Raw genomic sequence first — 16,024 nt, 5'->3', positions numbered from 1 at the left:
TTTTTTTTTGCTATGCAATGCAATGCAATTAATTTTCCTCATTAATTTGGTCATTAGATGGGACAGCCTAATGGAGGAGCACCTGAGCTTTTAATGGTTGCTTTGTGCTATAACTCTTCTCAGAGAATTTAGTCAAAACTAATTGTGTGTTGCTCCTCACTACAGGTAAAACATGTATTCCCATATGTAAATGCTGAAGTATTGTTTCACAATAGCTTAGAGGCTTTGGAACGCCGAAAGACCAGTAAAGTGGAAGCTCATTGGAAGCTGTGTAGAGAATCTTTGTGTGCAAAACTGTTATAAAGAAAATGTCAAATCTTACAGTTTACTAAACTGTGTGTTTTGAGATTAACATTTGCACTCTATCTTTGTTTTTCTGCTTTCTCTGATTTTGATCTCTCATCTTTCCCACAGGTGCAGTTAATGGTGGATGAGTATAAGGCAGCTAGCTTAGCCGCCTCTAAGCTCTGCGAGCAGATAAGTGAGCTGCTTTTGGTGCGTGTGGATGGCAAGATGGTCTATGGAGACCTGGAGTTACAGGAGGATCAGCAGAGTCATCAGCATAGCCAGCTGCTCCGACTGCAGAACGCTCACCAGGACATCATCAAAATCATGGCCAGAGTCTATGGGACCTTCCACCTAGATGGCCCAGAGGTTGGACTGTCTGTTTGTTGTGTCTTAGAATATTTTCTACTAAAGCAATACACTTTTTGAGATTGTGATTTAATGATTTAAGGAGTGTTGTTGGTGTAAAATCAGCACAATGCACAACCTAAAGTAGCTTGAGGTTGTTATGGTAAGGACTTCCGATTGACTTGCATATTTGTGTGTGTTTTCAGGTGCAGCAGCATTGGGTGTCATACATGGAGAAGATGGACCGAATGGTTGAGGAGGCGTTTCGTGTGAATATAAAGCGCTCTCTACAGGAGCTCTCTAAAGCCATCAATGGAGACGGCAAGACATCCCCGAACCCCTTATTCAGAGTAGAGGTGGTACTGACACAACAGACTCCTCGATCTCCTGCTCAGGTACACACAGACAGACTCTATTTGTCAAATCTAATAATGCAGTGGCTGTTGATAACATTGCTTACGTGACGAGGTGACCCTTACCTCACATTTAGACAAAAAAAAGTTTAAATACAAAAACTGTATATAATCATTGTGTTGGTCACGGAGAGCTGCTGGCCATGTGTTTTACATACAGCATAAAGACACTATCATACATCAAGCAGAGGGCATTCAGAACACCACAACCTCTATAAATCACAGCTGTGGCAGCACTGCTGCGTTATTCAGCATTTTACTCTACTGCTCAGCTCTACAGAGGTATATTTGGACTAAGGCCTATGGGTAATGTCCCATGATGCTTAGTCAGCTAAACACAGTGAGAAAGAAAAAGCAGAAACGTTAGTGTGACTTAATTGAGTGTATTTTAGGGACAGTGGTTGCATTGGTCTGTGGAGACAGACTGCCTCAGGCAAAGCGCTCTAAGTGCCAGACGGAAGGGAAATGCATTAATGCTAGCTCAGGACACACCATTAAAGGCCCTTTCACACTGAATGCAAAATGAATAAGCAAAACAAATCATTGATGAATGGTCTGTTCACACCAAGAGCGAAACGAATATCCGTCAGGCTGATCGACAACCGAATTCACGCTGGTACAATAGTTGCTGCGACACACCTTTTCCAGCTCTCACAGTGACAATTATAAACGGTCACAGAAACCACAAGACACTGGACAAGCTAGCAAGATCAAGATTCTGTTATATTTCAGGAATAAAAATAAAAATTGATTCTGAGACTCATGATTCCATATTTGAAAACATTCCTACATTAACAGAGTCAGAGTGGTAACATTTACATACTTTTGCGATGAAACTTCACATGAGAACAGTCAAAACATTTTTGGGCTAACAACATGAAAAGTGATGCAGTCCTTGTTAACATATCATTTGATTATTTGCATTTTTTGTAAATGATTTTGTGAATAATTCCTTTTCTGTTCATTTACATGTTATTTTTCCTTGAAGCTGTGTGTTAATGTGTTCACTACAATAGGAAAAATACACTAAAAGTTTATTAGAGAGGTTTATTTGGTCAAAATTGAGTAAAAACATTAAATATTTACAATTCAAAATCACTTTAATATATTTTTAAATGTAATTAATTCCTGTGTTGGCTTAGCTGAATTTTCAGCAACCATTAATCCAGTCTTCATTGTCACATGATCCTTCAGAAATTTTATGCTTTTGCTTATAGGCTGATTTGGTGATCAAGAAACATTTTTAATGGTTCTTTGAATATATATATTCTAAAGTAAAAAAAAACAGTATTTATTTTCAACATAGAAATCATTTGTAACATTACTCTGTTGCAAAATATCTTTACTATCACTTTTGATCATTTTAATGCATCCTTGCTGAATAAAATTATTTACAAAACATATTGACCCCAAACTTTTGAACTATAAATAAATCACAAAATTAATACCATGTAATTGTTGTTATCATTTGGGAGCCCTAGTTTGTATTTAATGAATATAATGATTCTGTCCTTGAAAATATTTTTCCTCTGTTTGTGCCAACATTTTTTCCACTGTATGTGTTTGTGTTTGTTTGTCCAGGTGGATTTCTCCCCTTCTCTCCAGAAACTGGCCCACATAGTGAACAGCATTAGCTCTCAGCTCATCAAGACCATGTCAGGGTTCAAACGTCTGCCAGACCTGCTGACCCGCCAGCACTCACAGCGAAAACCTATCCACAGCATCATCGGTACACCCTCTCTATCTCATTCGCCATATCCCCCCTACGTTTGCCATGTATGCCCTCTTTTTATTCCTGTTTCCTCACCTTCATGTCATTCCAAACTCATATAACTTCCTTCTGTGGGACACAAAAGGAGAAATTATGAATTGTATGGATCCACTCTCTTTATACAAAATCCTTCTTTTGTATTCCACTGAAAGAAGGAAGTGAATGACACATGGGTGACTAATTGATGATGAGAATTTTCTTTTTTGGGTAAAAAAAAAATCCATTCACATCATAATTTGTGTATTGCTTAAAATAATCAGCGGTTGTTTGGCATCAACAATGCTTTACTCCTTTTCTGTTTCAGAGCAAGATGAAGAGATCTGTAAGCTCCAGGGAGCCATAGGTGCAGGAATGGTGACTAATGCATCTTACCTGCAGACCTACCTGAAGACCTGGGACAAACACAGAGAGATCTGGGAAATCGAAAAAGACGGCTTTATACAGCGCTACCAGCGGCTCAACCCTACAGTAACCTCCTTTGACGCTGACATAGCCAGGTCTGTAACTTTCCTTCATTCTCTTTTAGTAGAAAAATTAGTTTTTAAGGTTGTAAAAGCAGGGTCTAAATGGTCTAAAAAGTATTCGCTAGTAAGATTTGTGAGCTTATGTATTATTCGCAGTGCTACTAGTAAAATAAAAGTTTCTTTAGTGAACAAATCCACTAAAGGATTCACCATGTTTCTCTCACCGTCATACATGCATCTCTTTTCATTTAAAATGCATGAGTCGTGATAGCACACTAGAGGGGTGTGTTTGAGGTCACATGAGAAACGATGTGATGGCCTTTCAGACTATTGACGTGTCTGTAGCACAGAGGTGCCAGTCCTGAGGGCAGGGTCAACATCTTTTCCCTATAGATTTGATCTGCACTCGCCAAATCGTTATCATGTCAACAATGGATGCTTGAGTGTGTGTGTGTGGGTCAGAAAGTGAGTGTGTGCAGTGAGACAGAGACTTCGTGTGTGATTGTGCATTAATGACCTTGTGCATGCTGGGAGGACACTTGTGTGTTGCCTGCCGCCCCCGTTAATGTCTGAAGTTTTTTTCACGTCAATTAATGCATGCACAGACACATTTTATTTTAAATGACTATGGTTAATGTAACTTCTTGCTTTATCTTCACACTCACTCACAAAATCAAATGATGCTGAACTGTTTTTTTTCTTGAAAAACTAATTTCATTTACAGTATGTATGTTGTACTGAGATGACAAATTATATTGCTATTAATAGGGCAACCATTATGAGTGAGCAAAAAAAACTATCAAATTACATTATCTTACAGATCAATTTAAACAAAAGTAATTTAGTGGCCATTAGTAATAATTAAAATCATTATCTTTTAAAATGTACCAACAATAGCGGTAATGAGAATATGTAGTGTAGAGAATATGAAGTACAGATACAATTACAACATTCTTAGGAAGAAAAAATTAAGAGACAAGCATCCAAGTGTCCATCTTTGAACTCTTTTGAACTCTAATTACAGATTTATCATGGGAAAATACATCTTTGTTGCTTTCACAAAACAGCATAAAGTGTTGCCATTTTGAGAACTTACTTGATGAACTTGGTTCGAGGTGGTTTTTATTATATTATCCAGGTACCAAACTATAAAAAAAAAAAAGCCAAAATAAGACATTAAATGATTGGTAATCTTTAAGAAGGAGCACATCTCTTGTGTTAAAATGTACATAATAGATTTTTTTATATATACATTTTCATTGTGCTATGGTTTAAGATTAGTTTCATGAGAATCATCTACTTCATTTATGCTCTGTCTCTCTCTCTTTGTGCAGATACACAGAGGTGGCGAATAACGTCCAGAAGGAGGAGACAGTGTTAAGTCTGCAGTTTGTGTTGCTGGACTGTTCTCCACTCAAATTCTCTCTGCTGCAACATTGTAACGAGTGGCAGAGCAAGTTCACACAGCTGCTCAGCCTTATGGCCAGTGCCAAACTAAAGGAATTGCACAGCTTCCTGCAGGAAAATGCTCTCAGGTGTGTGTGAGAGCTCTGTTACAAAATCGTGCCTCGCTGTCTGCTCTCTATATAAGCAGCTGGGATCCTAACTGAAATGAAACCTCATAAGTGACCAATTTGAAACGCTCTTCATGGGCAGCGACCCTTTTAATGGTCACTCATGCATGCCACAGCAATTAACACCCCTCACGTGAAGAGCATAAGAGACTCGACAAACCTCTCTGTTGATTCCAATAGAGTCTGGCATTAGCTTGTTGCTAAGCTAATGGCCTGACATGCTAATAAATAGTTCCATTGACTAGCAAGAGAATATCCTGGAGATTCAGGGATGGGCTCTTTTGAATTGAGCCAGTGTTATTTTGGTATCATTGAGATACTGTTATAGTTTTTAATTAATATTTTGAATTAGTAGAAGTTTTTATTTCTGTTTTCATTTTATTGTAGTTAAAATTTTAGCAATTTTGTTGTGTAGCAACAGCCCTGCCACAGCATTTCATCATGCTAAAAACCACTCAGAATTCCTTATCAACTCCATAGCGACATATACTAAAAAGTTACATTGGTAGGCAGCTCAATATGTTTTGAAACAGGGCATCTATATGTGACTAGTTCTGAGTTATTGTGTGTAATTCACTTCATTCAATAGGCATTAAATATTTACCATGTGCATAGAGTCATTGGCTGTGTGTGTTTTCAGGGTGTCTCAGCCTCCTCAGACTCTGCCGGAGTTGGGAGAGAGTCTAAAACTTCTGGAAACTCTGCAGGCAGATCTGAGTAAGATAGAAAGTCAGATTCCGCCCATCCACGAGCAGTTTGCCATCCTTGAGAAATACGAGGTTGCCGTCGACCCCGCTGTGAGTGTCGCGCCACACACACACACACACATACACTCCCTCAGGTGTTCCAGTCAAATCTTCTTCTAAATACATTTTCATCTCTTGCCTCCATTCCATATTTGACTGTGCTTTTATTTTTATTTCAGCGCTCTTAGATTTTCTTTTTCTCTTGCTCTTTTTTTCCGTCTCTGTAGGTGTTGGAGTTGCTGGAGGCTCTGAATTCAGAGTGGGTGTGGTTCCAGCAGGTTGTGATTGACAGTGACATCATGTTGAAGAAACACAAAGACATGATGAAGAGTGGGCTGGTCCTCTCCTCTGAGGAGTTTAAGAAGAAGACGCAGTCTGCCCTGCAGAGCTTCAATAGCAATGGTGAACGCACACATGCACACCAACGTGAGAGATTTGAATGTTACAGAATGGGAAAACACAGACATACAAACACGCGGTCAGTAGGATGACTGCCAGTGCTGTCTCGGACCCTACTGTGAGCTTCACATCCCAGTATGCCTCTTTTTCTGTAGGTCAGTTCGCTACATGGGCGGCACCGCAGGCCTTTGCTTTCTGGGACCGTGGGTGTTCTGCGTGGTTGGAAGTGCTGGGTAGAGCCATGAACCTCCCACATGCCCCACGGCACATCACAACCAATTAGCCTTGAGATAATGTTTCAGAACGCCATGGAGCCTCACCTACAGCAGAAGTGACCGTCACGCTGACATCCTGCCCTTGACTGCACTCTCAGCCTTTCTGCCTCCCTGTTTCTTCCTTTCTCTCTCTCTCTCATTGTCCTGTAATGCTGCTCCACCTCCTGCTGGTGTCTCTGCTCTGTTTATTCTCTGCTCTATTAAAAATGGGATTGAAAAATAATTTTTTCTGTCTCGCGCTGCCACCTCTCTTCTCGAACAAAGTCACGTTGTGCCGAATTGTATCAAAGAGGACAGAGTTTTCGTCCTACTTTTCCTTCCCCCTTCTTTCATTCTTCCCTTTTTCTTGCACTTCTTTGCTCACTCGCTCCCCATCTCGTTTCCATTGTGTTTGCGTTACCTTTTGATCGTTGATAGCTCTGTGAAGTCTGTTGTTTTTCAGTTTGATCTCCTGCCATTCCTTCCCTGTGTCTTTTTCTCCTATGTTCTTCTCCTCCCAGTACGAGTCCAAAAGCCTTTCCGTCTTGATTCAGACAAAGTTGGAGTTTTGGCACAGCCGATTAACACGAAAGCTTTGCGCTAAATCAACACGTGGCAAACACGCTCAACACTCACCGTCATTATTTCCCACAACCCCAGAATTTCCGAATGTGGGCGGCAGCTGCAACTTGTTGAGAACGGCAGGATTGTTTGGATTGTTCCTGCAAACAATGGCAGGCTCCTTCAGGTTAATGAGGCCAGGAAGCAGCTTTGTGCAGGGAGAAATTTGTATTCAAGAGAGAGAGACCGTTTCAATAATATCACACTCATTCAGTCCAAACACATACTACTGGCCCCTGCCAAGGTGCCCCTTCAAAATCTCATCTCCTGCTCTCCATGGACCCAGCGTGACTTTCCCTCTCAGATCCGGTGCGGAGGAAAAATACGACATTGCGTTTCTCAGCGCAGAACCAATTAAACATGTATGATTGGTTGAAGTCTCCAAGGCAGATTTATCAAAAATGTAGCACATTTTAACATTTGCTAATTAGATTTTCTTTACGTTTTACTCAGGCACAACGGAGAGAGAGAATGGGCGTCATCAAACCTCTCAACACCCGTGCTCCGGAATGCGTTCTGCTCCAGCGACGCACTTCAACATGTGCTAAATGCTTCAGTAAATCAGACTTTACGCAAATATTGACTGGAGATCCCCGATGGATCTTCACATGCTGCTTAATGGCTCACCTTAATGCTGAATTGTGTAAATGTGTGTTTTTTGTAATTGCCGGAGATCCAAGTGTGCGATTTAGCCAGTGTGTTTGATGGAATCCATTCTAAACGCTGACAGACGTAAACAGTCACGCCTATAAACATATCCCAGAGACTTCTGGGGCAGATAACTGGCCCTGCTGGTGTCTGTGTGAGTGTGTTCCTGTGTGTTACTGTAAACGTTGTGTGTTGCCGTCTTGAGATGAATGAGACGCTTTTTAAAAGATCAAATATCTTGTAAATCAAAGCTGTCGCAAGTGCGCGTGGATCGTGGGAGTCCGGGCTTGTGAGCGGAGCTGGGTCCGAGCCAGAACTCACACTCTGCTCAGGAAAGAGACCTACTGACCTGCAGAGCTCCCAACTGTGAAACCACATTAATAGCACATTGTGAGAAACTTCTGGCCAATAGGAATCAATTGAGTATTTTTAGAGCAACAAGCTGCTCTCCGGGGAAATGACAGCTGAATGTGCAGTTTTTTAATCATTAACCATATGCATCTGTGTGCTTGTGTGTGTGGTCTTATCTTTGTCTTCATGTATATGATCTTATTTGTGCGTATATGTATGTGCAGGTCCATTTGGCAGCAGTGTAGCCCCAGATTCTGCACTGCAGCAGGTGTCAGAGCTGCGTGCCCAGTTGGAGACTCTTAAAGAAGAGCAGCAGAACATACGCTATGGTCTCAACATCTTTAATATTGAACAACCAGCCTCTAAAGACATCCTCACTCTTGAGAAGGTGCCTATTCACTGCTGTTACAGTAATAAAAACCTTTTTTCGTACAATACATCACAAACACACAACATAAAGCAGCACACCAGAGCGCAAACAGGCTGAGGGCGATATTGAACAATATTGATACTGTTGGTGAAGGTCACTTCTGGTTCAGTATGCGCTGATGTTTAGATTGTGTTTGTGTGTGTGTTTGTAGGACATGAATTACCTGCAGCAGGTATGGGAGATCGCCCAACAGTGGGAGGCTCTTTGGGACGAGTGGAAGGGGGGTCACTTGGCCTCTCTACAGACCGAGGCCATGGATAACACCACCCAGACCATGTTCAAAAGACTCCACACACTCAGCAGGGAGTTCAAGGCAAGCCAACGCAACACACCCTACACGTCTGGTGTTAACTCAACTTTAGTCAGATCCATGGCCAAACTGACATTTATGGGAGTTTCCAATAAACAATGTTAGTCTTCAGAATAGTACAGACTTTATTGTTTAAGCTATGTAGTGTTATGGCAATTAAATGTCAAAATATAACACTAAAATAATACATAAATAATAAATATAAAAAATATATAAATACATTAAAAATATTTAAAAAGTTCAAAAGTTTTGGGTCAGTAGAATTGGAAGTTTCCACAAAAATATCCAGCAGCACAACAGTTTTCAACACTGATAATAATAATTAAAAAAAAAAAAGGATTTCTGAAGGATCAGTTGACAGTGAGTAATGGCTGCCAAAAATACAGCTCTCATCACAGGAATAAATTACATTTTAAAATGTATTAAAATAGAAAACGTTATTATAAAATGTAATAACATTTCAAAGTATTACTGTTTTTACTGTATTTGTGATCAAATAAATACAGCCTTGGTGAGCAGAATTTATTTAAAAGCTTAAAAAAGGTTACTAACATCAAATATTTAAATGGTACTGTCTATTGTAATGGGGTTTTTTTATATAAATTTTTTTTTACACTTTTTGATTTTCTAATGTAACTGGAAGTGATGCACGTGTTTCATCTTCATATTTTATGTGTTCAGCACACTCTTTATTTCTTTCCAGCTGTGGTATTATGTATAATATAAAAACAATACAAATAATATTTATTAATATGTACTTTTAATTTTAAATGTAATTAAGCACCACAATTAACAGGTTGAGTACTAAGACCTTCACATAAAAAAAACTAGCAGCCATCAGGACCCACTTAACTGCTATCAGCGGCGTCAGTGATGTCTCAGTCTCTCACTCATCTTCTACTCTGTGCACACACATACTGATGCTACTTCATTAGGGTCCATTTCTTCGTTTCTCTTTGTAACTGTGATAAAAGCCCTTTTGTGTAGCTAATTACCCTTTAAAGCTAATTTAGCTTCTCTTCTCACCAGCTTCTCATTATCCTGACATTTAGCTTTAAGCAGATTAGAAACACCTGCTTGATTCAGACCCTTTGGGTGCTTTTCCACTGACAGGAGATCAGTCCATCACAATACAGCACTCAGCATTTTACACCGCAGCTTGCAGTGGGATCCTGACTATTACAAATGTGTGTGTTCTTTCAGGACAAGCACTGGGAGGTTGTGGACTTCTCTAAGAGCAGGATCATGCAGTTTAAGAAAATCATCCCACTGATCACAGACCTCAGAAATCCAGCCATGAGAGAGAGGTGGGGGTCTTTCTCACACACACACACACACACACGAACACACACACACATCAGTGTCCTCAGCATAATGAAATGTCATTCTCACACTAATCCTCCTTATCAAGAGTGGTTCCTGACAAAATGACACTTGTCGTCTTTCCTGTTGTCTCTTCAGCGGACTATCTCTCTTTGTAACTTCTCTCTGTTCGGGATATTGCCCTCTGTATCTTGTGACCTGAGGTGTGCTGTAAAGTATGGCTGATAATCATCAGTGGCAGAGGTTTGCTGCCGATTGCTGTTCTAAGATCAGCTGTATAATCCCACACCTTGACAGCCAGCCCTCAGTTACAGCTCGTCACCCCTCTCCTTTCTATCACGCAGAGCGTTTATGCACTCCGGCGCCATCCCTGCCAAGAGAAACGCGACGTTTTCCACTCTTCGTTTTTCTTCTGCCCTGTCATTCGCTCCCTAAGCCATCTGATTGGATCTGGCATTCCCAAAACAACAGCCCATCAGCCCCAATCAGGCGTGCTACAACAGCCCTGGTGGAGACGGCAGAGACAGGCCTCACGTTCCCCTGATGACAGCCGGCTAATCACACTGATGTAACCCTCTGAAAGATCCCTGTTAGCGTCTCCCGCTGGCCGGTGCAGCACATCAGGGAAGCAGATGAAAATAAACAGAGCTCCAGCCTCAGAAGTCCATGACCGACAGAACGGGAGACAAGAGGAGCGAAAGAAAAACAGGCACTCGTAGGAGAGATCGCGTCCCAGAATGCTCGGGCCCGATCTCAGAGGGGCCAGTCATTGGCAGGATGTTTTTTTGAAATAGCGGTGTTGTGTTTTGTTGTGGATCAGATGTACTGATGTACTCTGTGGATTTCTTTGAGAGAAGACAACAAGCTGTGCATCATGGCTGCGGGATCTCTCAGGGGAGAATTCAATCCTTGCGCTGTTGTCGTCCGTCACACCTGTTTATTATGACAAAATCTGACCGTCAACATGACCAGTCTTTTGTAACAGAACAGCGCAGTGGACTGTTTTTCTTCAGCTCTTGAAATACTCCAAATAACACACATTCTCTGTAATTTTAGCTTAGGAATTTTGTTTCATACCATTAATTAATGAATTACTTCTATAATTTCTCCTAATGGCCTACACAATAGCTCTGTTTCAAAACCTATTGGACTGTATAAGTGTGTATATATAGACATATTGACATATATAAACATTGGATAAGATCATTTATTTTTAATTACAACGTTTTCTTACATATATAATACTGAAAAGTATTGCATATGTATTCCAATATATGTATTATTTTTTTATGTATTTTTAAAAATACTTTTCCTCCATCATGTATTTATCTTTTATTTCAAGGCAATGTATTCTGGCATTGCCTTTTCTATGAAGGTTACATGCAACTTTAGAATTTGGACAAATTTTAGGAGGCAGCATAATTAAGTTGCCTTCCTTTTGGAAAAGCCTTCATCTCAGAAACTGCATCTATGTTGTCTTAAAATGCTGGCCCGTAAGCAGCTCATTAGGTTTTGGAATAGATCAAATGGCTTTGATAAAAGGTTTTTCCACCCTATTTGAGCTCAGATGCATGTGTCAGTGTCAAAGCTTCTTGGCCAGTCAGATTTTATCTTCAAATGATGGTGTGGATCTGTTTATTTTAGACATTGGGATCAAATAAGGCAAGAAGTGCAGCAAACATTTGACCCAACCAGTGCAGACTTCACTCTGGAGAAGATTGTGGCTTTGGGTCTGGACCACCATGCAGAGCGGATCAGTGACATATCAGGAGCGGCCAGCAAAGAGCTCTCAATAGAACAGGTATGATATCCCTCTTTAGAACTCTCTCTTTCTCATTTGGGTTCATTTATTTCCTTTTGTCACTTGAAAAGACTTGAAAAGATTCTTCAGTGAAAGATTTGACAGAGAACAGTTTATAAGAAACATTCTTTTCTGAAACGAAAGTGCAACAAAGAACCCATTTTCTCATTGGTTTTGCCACTGTGTATGGTTTATTCGAAATTAACAATGTCCTTTTTATTAGTTGTTAGGTTCTTCAGATCGGCGTATTGGACTCAGGGTTTTTTAAAGCAAAAGATAAATCAAATTGTCCCTGATCCTTCGAAGGAGTATTTGAAAATGTACTGAAACTTTCACTTAAAACATTGTGGAAACCTGAAACCCAAATGAAGTGGACCTCATAGGGAAAAAATTAAATGATTAAAAAGCATATCATATGATTCAGATAGTATGAGGCTGTAAAACCCTTTTCGATTATAACTGGAACCTTTATTTTTAAGAGTGTCTTCCTTATTCACTTTTGTTTCTATTCCTTTTTTCTCTGTGTAGGATTGTAAGTTCATCAAGGTTCAATTCTCTCTGCTCCTCTCGCAGTGCATAAGCTCCTCAGAGGTTCGGTATGTTAAAGAGAAAAGGAAAGTCACTGTCAGGAGGATTATGGTCAGAGGTCAGGTTTAGAAGGTCAAAGATGATATCCTCAGGGTGACATCCGGTAGTCAGAACGAACCCAGCAGAGAGCCCCAGTCTAAGAGTCTGGCAGCAGTGCAGATGTGGTTTTCATTAGTCAAACAGTTTGAATGTAAAGGCAGTGGTGTTCATGAGTACAAAGTTATCAGACTGTTCTAGGGTTATACTACAGTCAGATTTTTAATTACTTTAAAACTCAGGCCTGTTTCACACATTGCATTTGTGGCACTACAGGCACATTTTTTGGTTCCCATTTGTCGCCCACATTACAGCATTTCAGCACATGAGCAGCAATAAAAGTAGCACTTTAGTGCCAAGCTTTGTTTTGCTGCATGTCATTACTGGTTTCTGTCTCAGAGTAAAAAAATTAAAAAGGTAAATGAAATATTCACATTGTGAAATAAGTGACAAATATACTTATTTATATGACAAATATATTTACAGTTTTGAGTTTTAAAATCACATTGAGTGAATTAAAGTCACAATCACAAGATATCATAAGCCGCAGTTAACTTTTTTTACACTACTGCTCTGATGTTTGAGTTTTTTAAGCAGTTGATGCTTTTATTTAACAAGAAAGCAATAAATTAAAACACTTTTTACAAAGTTATAACAAAAATTATATTCTCTTAAATTTGTATTCATCAAAGAATCCTAAAAAAACATAATATTTTCCACAAAATTATTAAGCATGCACATGTATAAATTACATTCTAAAATATATTCAGATATGAAAGTTATTTTAAATTGTAATATTTCACAATATTTAACACATTTGTAATATTTTACAAATTTTGATCAAATAAATGCAGACTTGATGATCATGAGACTTTTCAGAAGCATTTAAAAAAGCTTACCAGCTTCTGAACTGTAGTGTATTTATTCGTTTTATTCTCTGATGCCTAAACAGGCTTTTATAAAACTCATCAGAAACAAATGTTGAACATGAACTGTAAACATTTTATTAAAACTATATATTTTTGTAATATTGGCTTTTATGAAGCAACATAATACTGAGAGAAGAATAAGTCCCCCATTTCTTGAAAAACACCTCCATGTCAGCTAATGCATATTCACAAAGAGCACTTTTTATTCAGTAAAGATTGACTCAATCCAGACGCTTTAAGCAGTTTATAGCTATGCTTTGGGTTCTGTGTAAACCATTTGGATATAAATGTCATTCCACCTCCTCATGTAAATTAGATTTCATGGCTACCAAGTTTGTAATAATTCTCAATGGCCCACTTCCGATATCCATTATATTATTTGTTTTAATTTATGGCTGTTATTGGAAGAAATATGCAATGTAGTAAACCAGCAGTCACTTTATTTTCTGTATAGAGCTGCTACACAGCAGAAATGCCTTTAGTGTAAAAGCACGAGCTAAGTGTTGCAGACACAGCATGTGTGAAACAGGCCTATGAGTCGACTGGTTTATAGTCCTATTTTAGACTTGAAAAGGAAAATTTCCTGGACGGTGTTCAGTAATAGTGCAGTACAGTATGAGCACAGTGCTGCTGGAGGCGTCTGTCCCCAGGCTGCAGTCGCAGGTCATGTGTGGCAGCCACAGGGGAAATGAGCCTTGTGCTTAATTTCCTTCAGCGCAGCCTTTACTGCCCCTGCAGAGGAGAGCTGCCCTGTCCAGCTGTCAGACTGTGGGAGGCTGTACTCCTCCCCTCTCTCCTACTTCCTCTCTTTCTTCTCACTTTCGGCCCAGGGAGATTCCCAGACGTTCTGCTCTGTGCTCGCAGAGGTTACAACAACACAGATTTGGTTCGAGAGCGGCAATGGGAGAGCAAACCCTCATAACCCCCAAAGCACAGAGCGGTTCACCTAGAAGTCACTCGCAGAGAGAGAAGAAGAGGAAGACAGAGTGTAAATGAGAAGCATCGTTGGCATGGTGCACGACTGGTGTTTCTGGAAAGACCCTGTCTCTGACGTTTATTTTGGGGGAACTTTGCAGGGGCCACGATTAACGGTATTTCCCTGCCACTAGTCGCCTAACGTCCTCACAATATAGGTGGCTCCCTTTTTAGCTCTAAAGGTGTGGTCACGTATAATTTTTGGCCAAATTTTGCAGACAAAAATGGTTCATTGTCTATTGCTAATAGTATAGCAATGTATGATTTACAGCTCAGTTACTGAGCTGATTTACAGAAGTTACTTTTAAACCAAACAGCTTTATGTTGACTTTAATACAACAAAAAGGCAGCTCACATTTTGAGATAAAACTCAGCTTTTGAGAAACAACCAAATGTTTGAGCATTTAGGTACGTAGGCTTCTGAATAGATTTTGAAACATTTTGCAATACCTTTATGATGCACGAAAGTGTTTTCTACGTAGGCAGCTGACTGTTTTTAAAAAATTCAGCTATAGCTTGAATCTCTAAATGCACCTATGATGCCAAAAATGATTTGTAGGTGTGCAGCTCTCTAGGTTATAAAACACAACCAGTGTTTAAATGTTTGAATGCACTTATGATGGCCAAAAATGTTGTCTAGTTAGACAGTGCACTATATTTGAAACATAGCAAATGTTCGGACGTGTCTGTGATTCCGATAAACGTGACCCTGGACCACGAAACCAGTCATAAGTAGCACGGGTATATTTGTAGCAATACCCAACAATACACTGTATGGGTCAACATTTTTTATTTTTCTTTTATGCCAAAAATCATTAGGATATTAAGTAAAGATCAAGATCAGAAATGTTTGATTAGTAATACGCATTGCTAAGAACTTCATTTGGACAACTTTAAAGGCAATTTTCTCAATATTTAGATTTTTTGCACCCTCAGATTCCAGATTTTCAAATATTTGTTTCTCAGCCAAATATTGCCCTATCCTAACAAAACCATACATCAATGGAAAGCTTAATTAGCTTTCAGATGATGTATAAATCTCAATTTAAAAAAATTGACCCTTATGACTGGTTTTGTGGTCCAGGGTCACAAATGTTGTCTAGGTGAGCAGCTCACTGGGATTTAAAAGACAGCCAGTGTTTAAATGCCTGAATGATGTCCAAAAATGCTGTCTAGGTTGGCTGCTTGCTAGGTTTTAAAATATATACATGAGATGTGTCATTGGCACATGTCTGGCGTTTCTAGAAAGACTCCATCTATGACGTTTATTGTGGGGGGAACTTTGCAGGGGCCCCAATCAATGTTCTTTCCCTGTCACTAGCCGTCTAACATCCCCACGAGACCGATGGCTGCCCTTCCAGCTCTAATACGATGTGGCATTCAGTGCTGAGGTGGATTGTGTCTGGAAAGATTAGTGCTAACATTAAAAAGCCTAATGCTGACCTCTGATTTACAGACACTGGAAGGCATCACGAAGACATGGGAGGAAACGTCCCTGGACATCATACCCTACAAAGACAAAGGTCACCACAAACTGAGGTGAGGAGCCAGAGGTTCCAGAAGGTCAAAAGTCAAAAGCTTGCAGAGGTGCTCAATAAGCAGAATATTAAAAAGATGATAATGATGATTCAGCTTCTTCAGGTGGCAGAGATTGTCTGTAAGTCCCTGGCCTGAGGGCCTATTCACACAGCAGTTGATGCAACTAAACAAGAAAGTATTTTATTTTATTTTCGCAATAGGTATCATTTGCAGCATAAT

The 16,024-nt window shown here is 39.7% G+C and overlaps 1 protein-coding gene across 1 annotated transcript in view; it reads left to right on the top strand.

Annotated features, from left to right (window-relative positions):
- The window catches only part of LOC107597073 (dynein heavy chain 2, axonemal-like), a 156,265-nt gene that overhangs the window by 41,485 nt on the left and 98,756 nt on the right, over window positions 1-16,024 (top strand). The window contains exons 14-25 of the mRNA XM_016287985.1: window positions 415-654; window positions 840-1,028; window positions 2,628-2,775; window positions 3,122-3,314; window positions 4,616-4,816; window positions 5,496-5,652; window positions 5,829-6,003; window positions 8,099-8,262; window positions 8,456-8,617; window positions 9,818-9,921; window positions 11,582-11,738; window positions 15,723-15,805. Of these exons, the coding sequence (XP_016143471.1) occupies window positions 415-654; window positions 840-1,028; window positions 2,628-2,775; window positions 3,122-3,314; window positions 4,616-4,816; window positions 5,496-5,652; window positions 5,829-6,003; window positions 8,099-8,262; window positions 8,456-8,617; window positions 9,818-9,921; window positions 11,582-11,738; window positions 15,723-15,805 (1,973 nt within the window). The remainder of the gene's footprint in view (window positions 1-414; window positions 655-839; window positions 1,029-2,627; window positions 2,776-3,121; window positions 3,315-4,615; window positions 4,817-5,495; window positions 5,653-5,828; window positions 6,004-8,098; window positions 8,263-8,455; window positions 8,618-9,817; window positions 9,922-11,581; window positions 11,739-15,722; window positions 15,806-16,024) is intronic.

The sequence above is a fragment of the Sinocyclocheilus grahami genome, unplaced genomic scaffold (assembly GCF_001515645.1).
Source record: "Sinocyclocheilus grahami isolate Dianchi unplaced genomic scaffold, SAMN03320097.WGS_v1.1 scaffold227.1, whole genome shotgun sequence".
In the NCBI taxonomy this organism is placed as follows: domain Eukaryota; kingdom Metazoa; phylum Chordata; class Actinopteri; order Cypriniformes; family Cyprinidae; genus Sinocyclocheilus; species Sinocyclocheilus grahami.
Note: the sequence above shows the minus strand (reverse complement) of the source record. Positions and strands in the feature narration are given on the sequence as shown.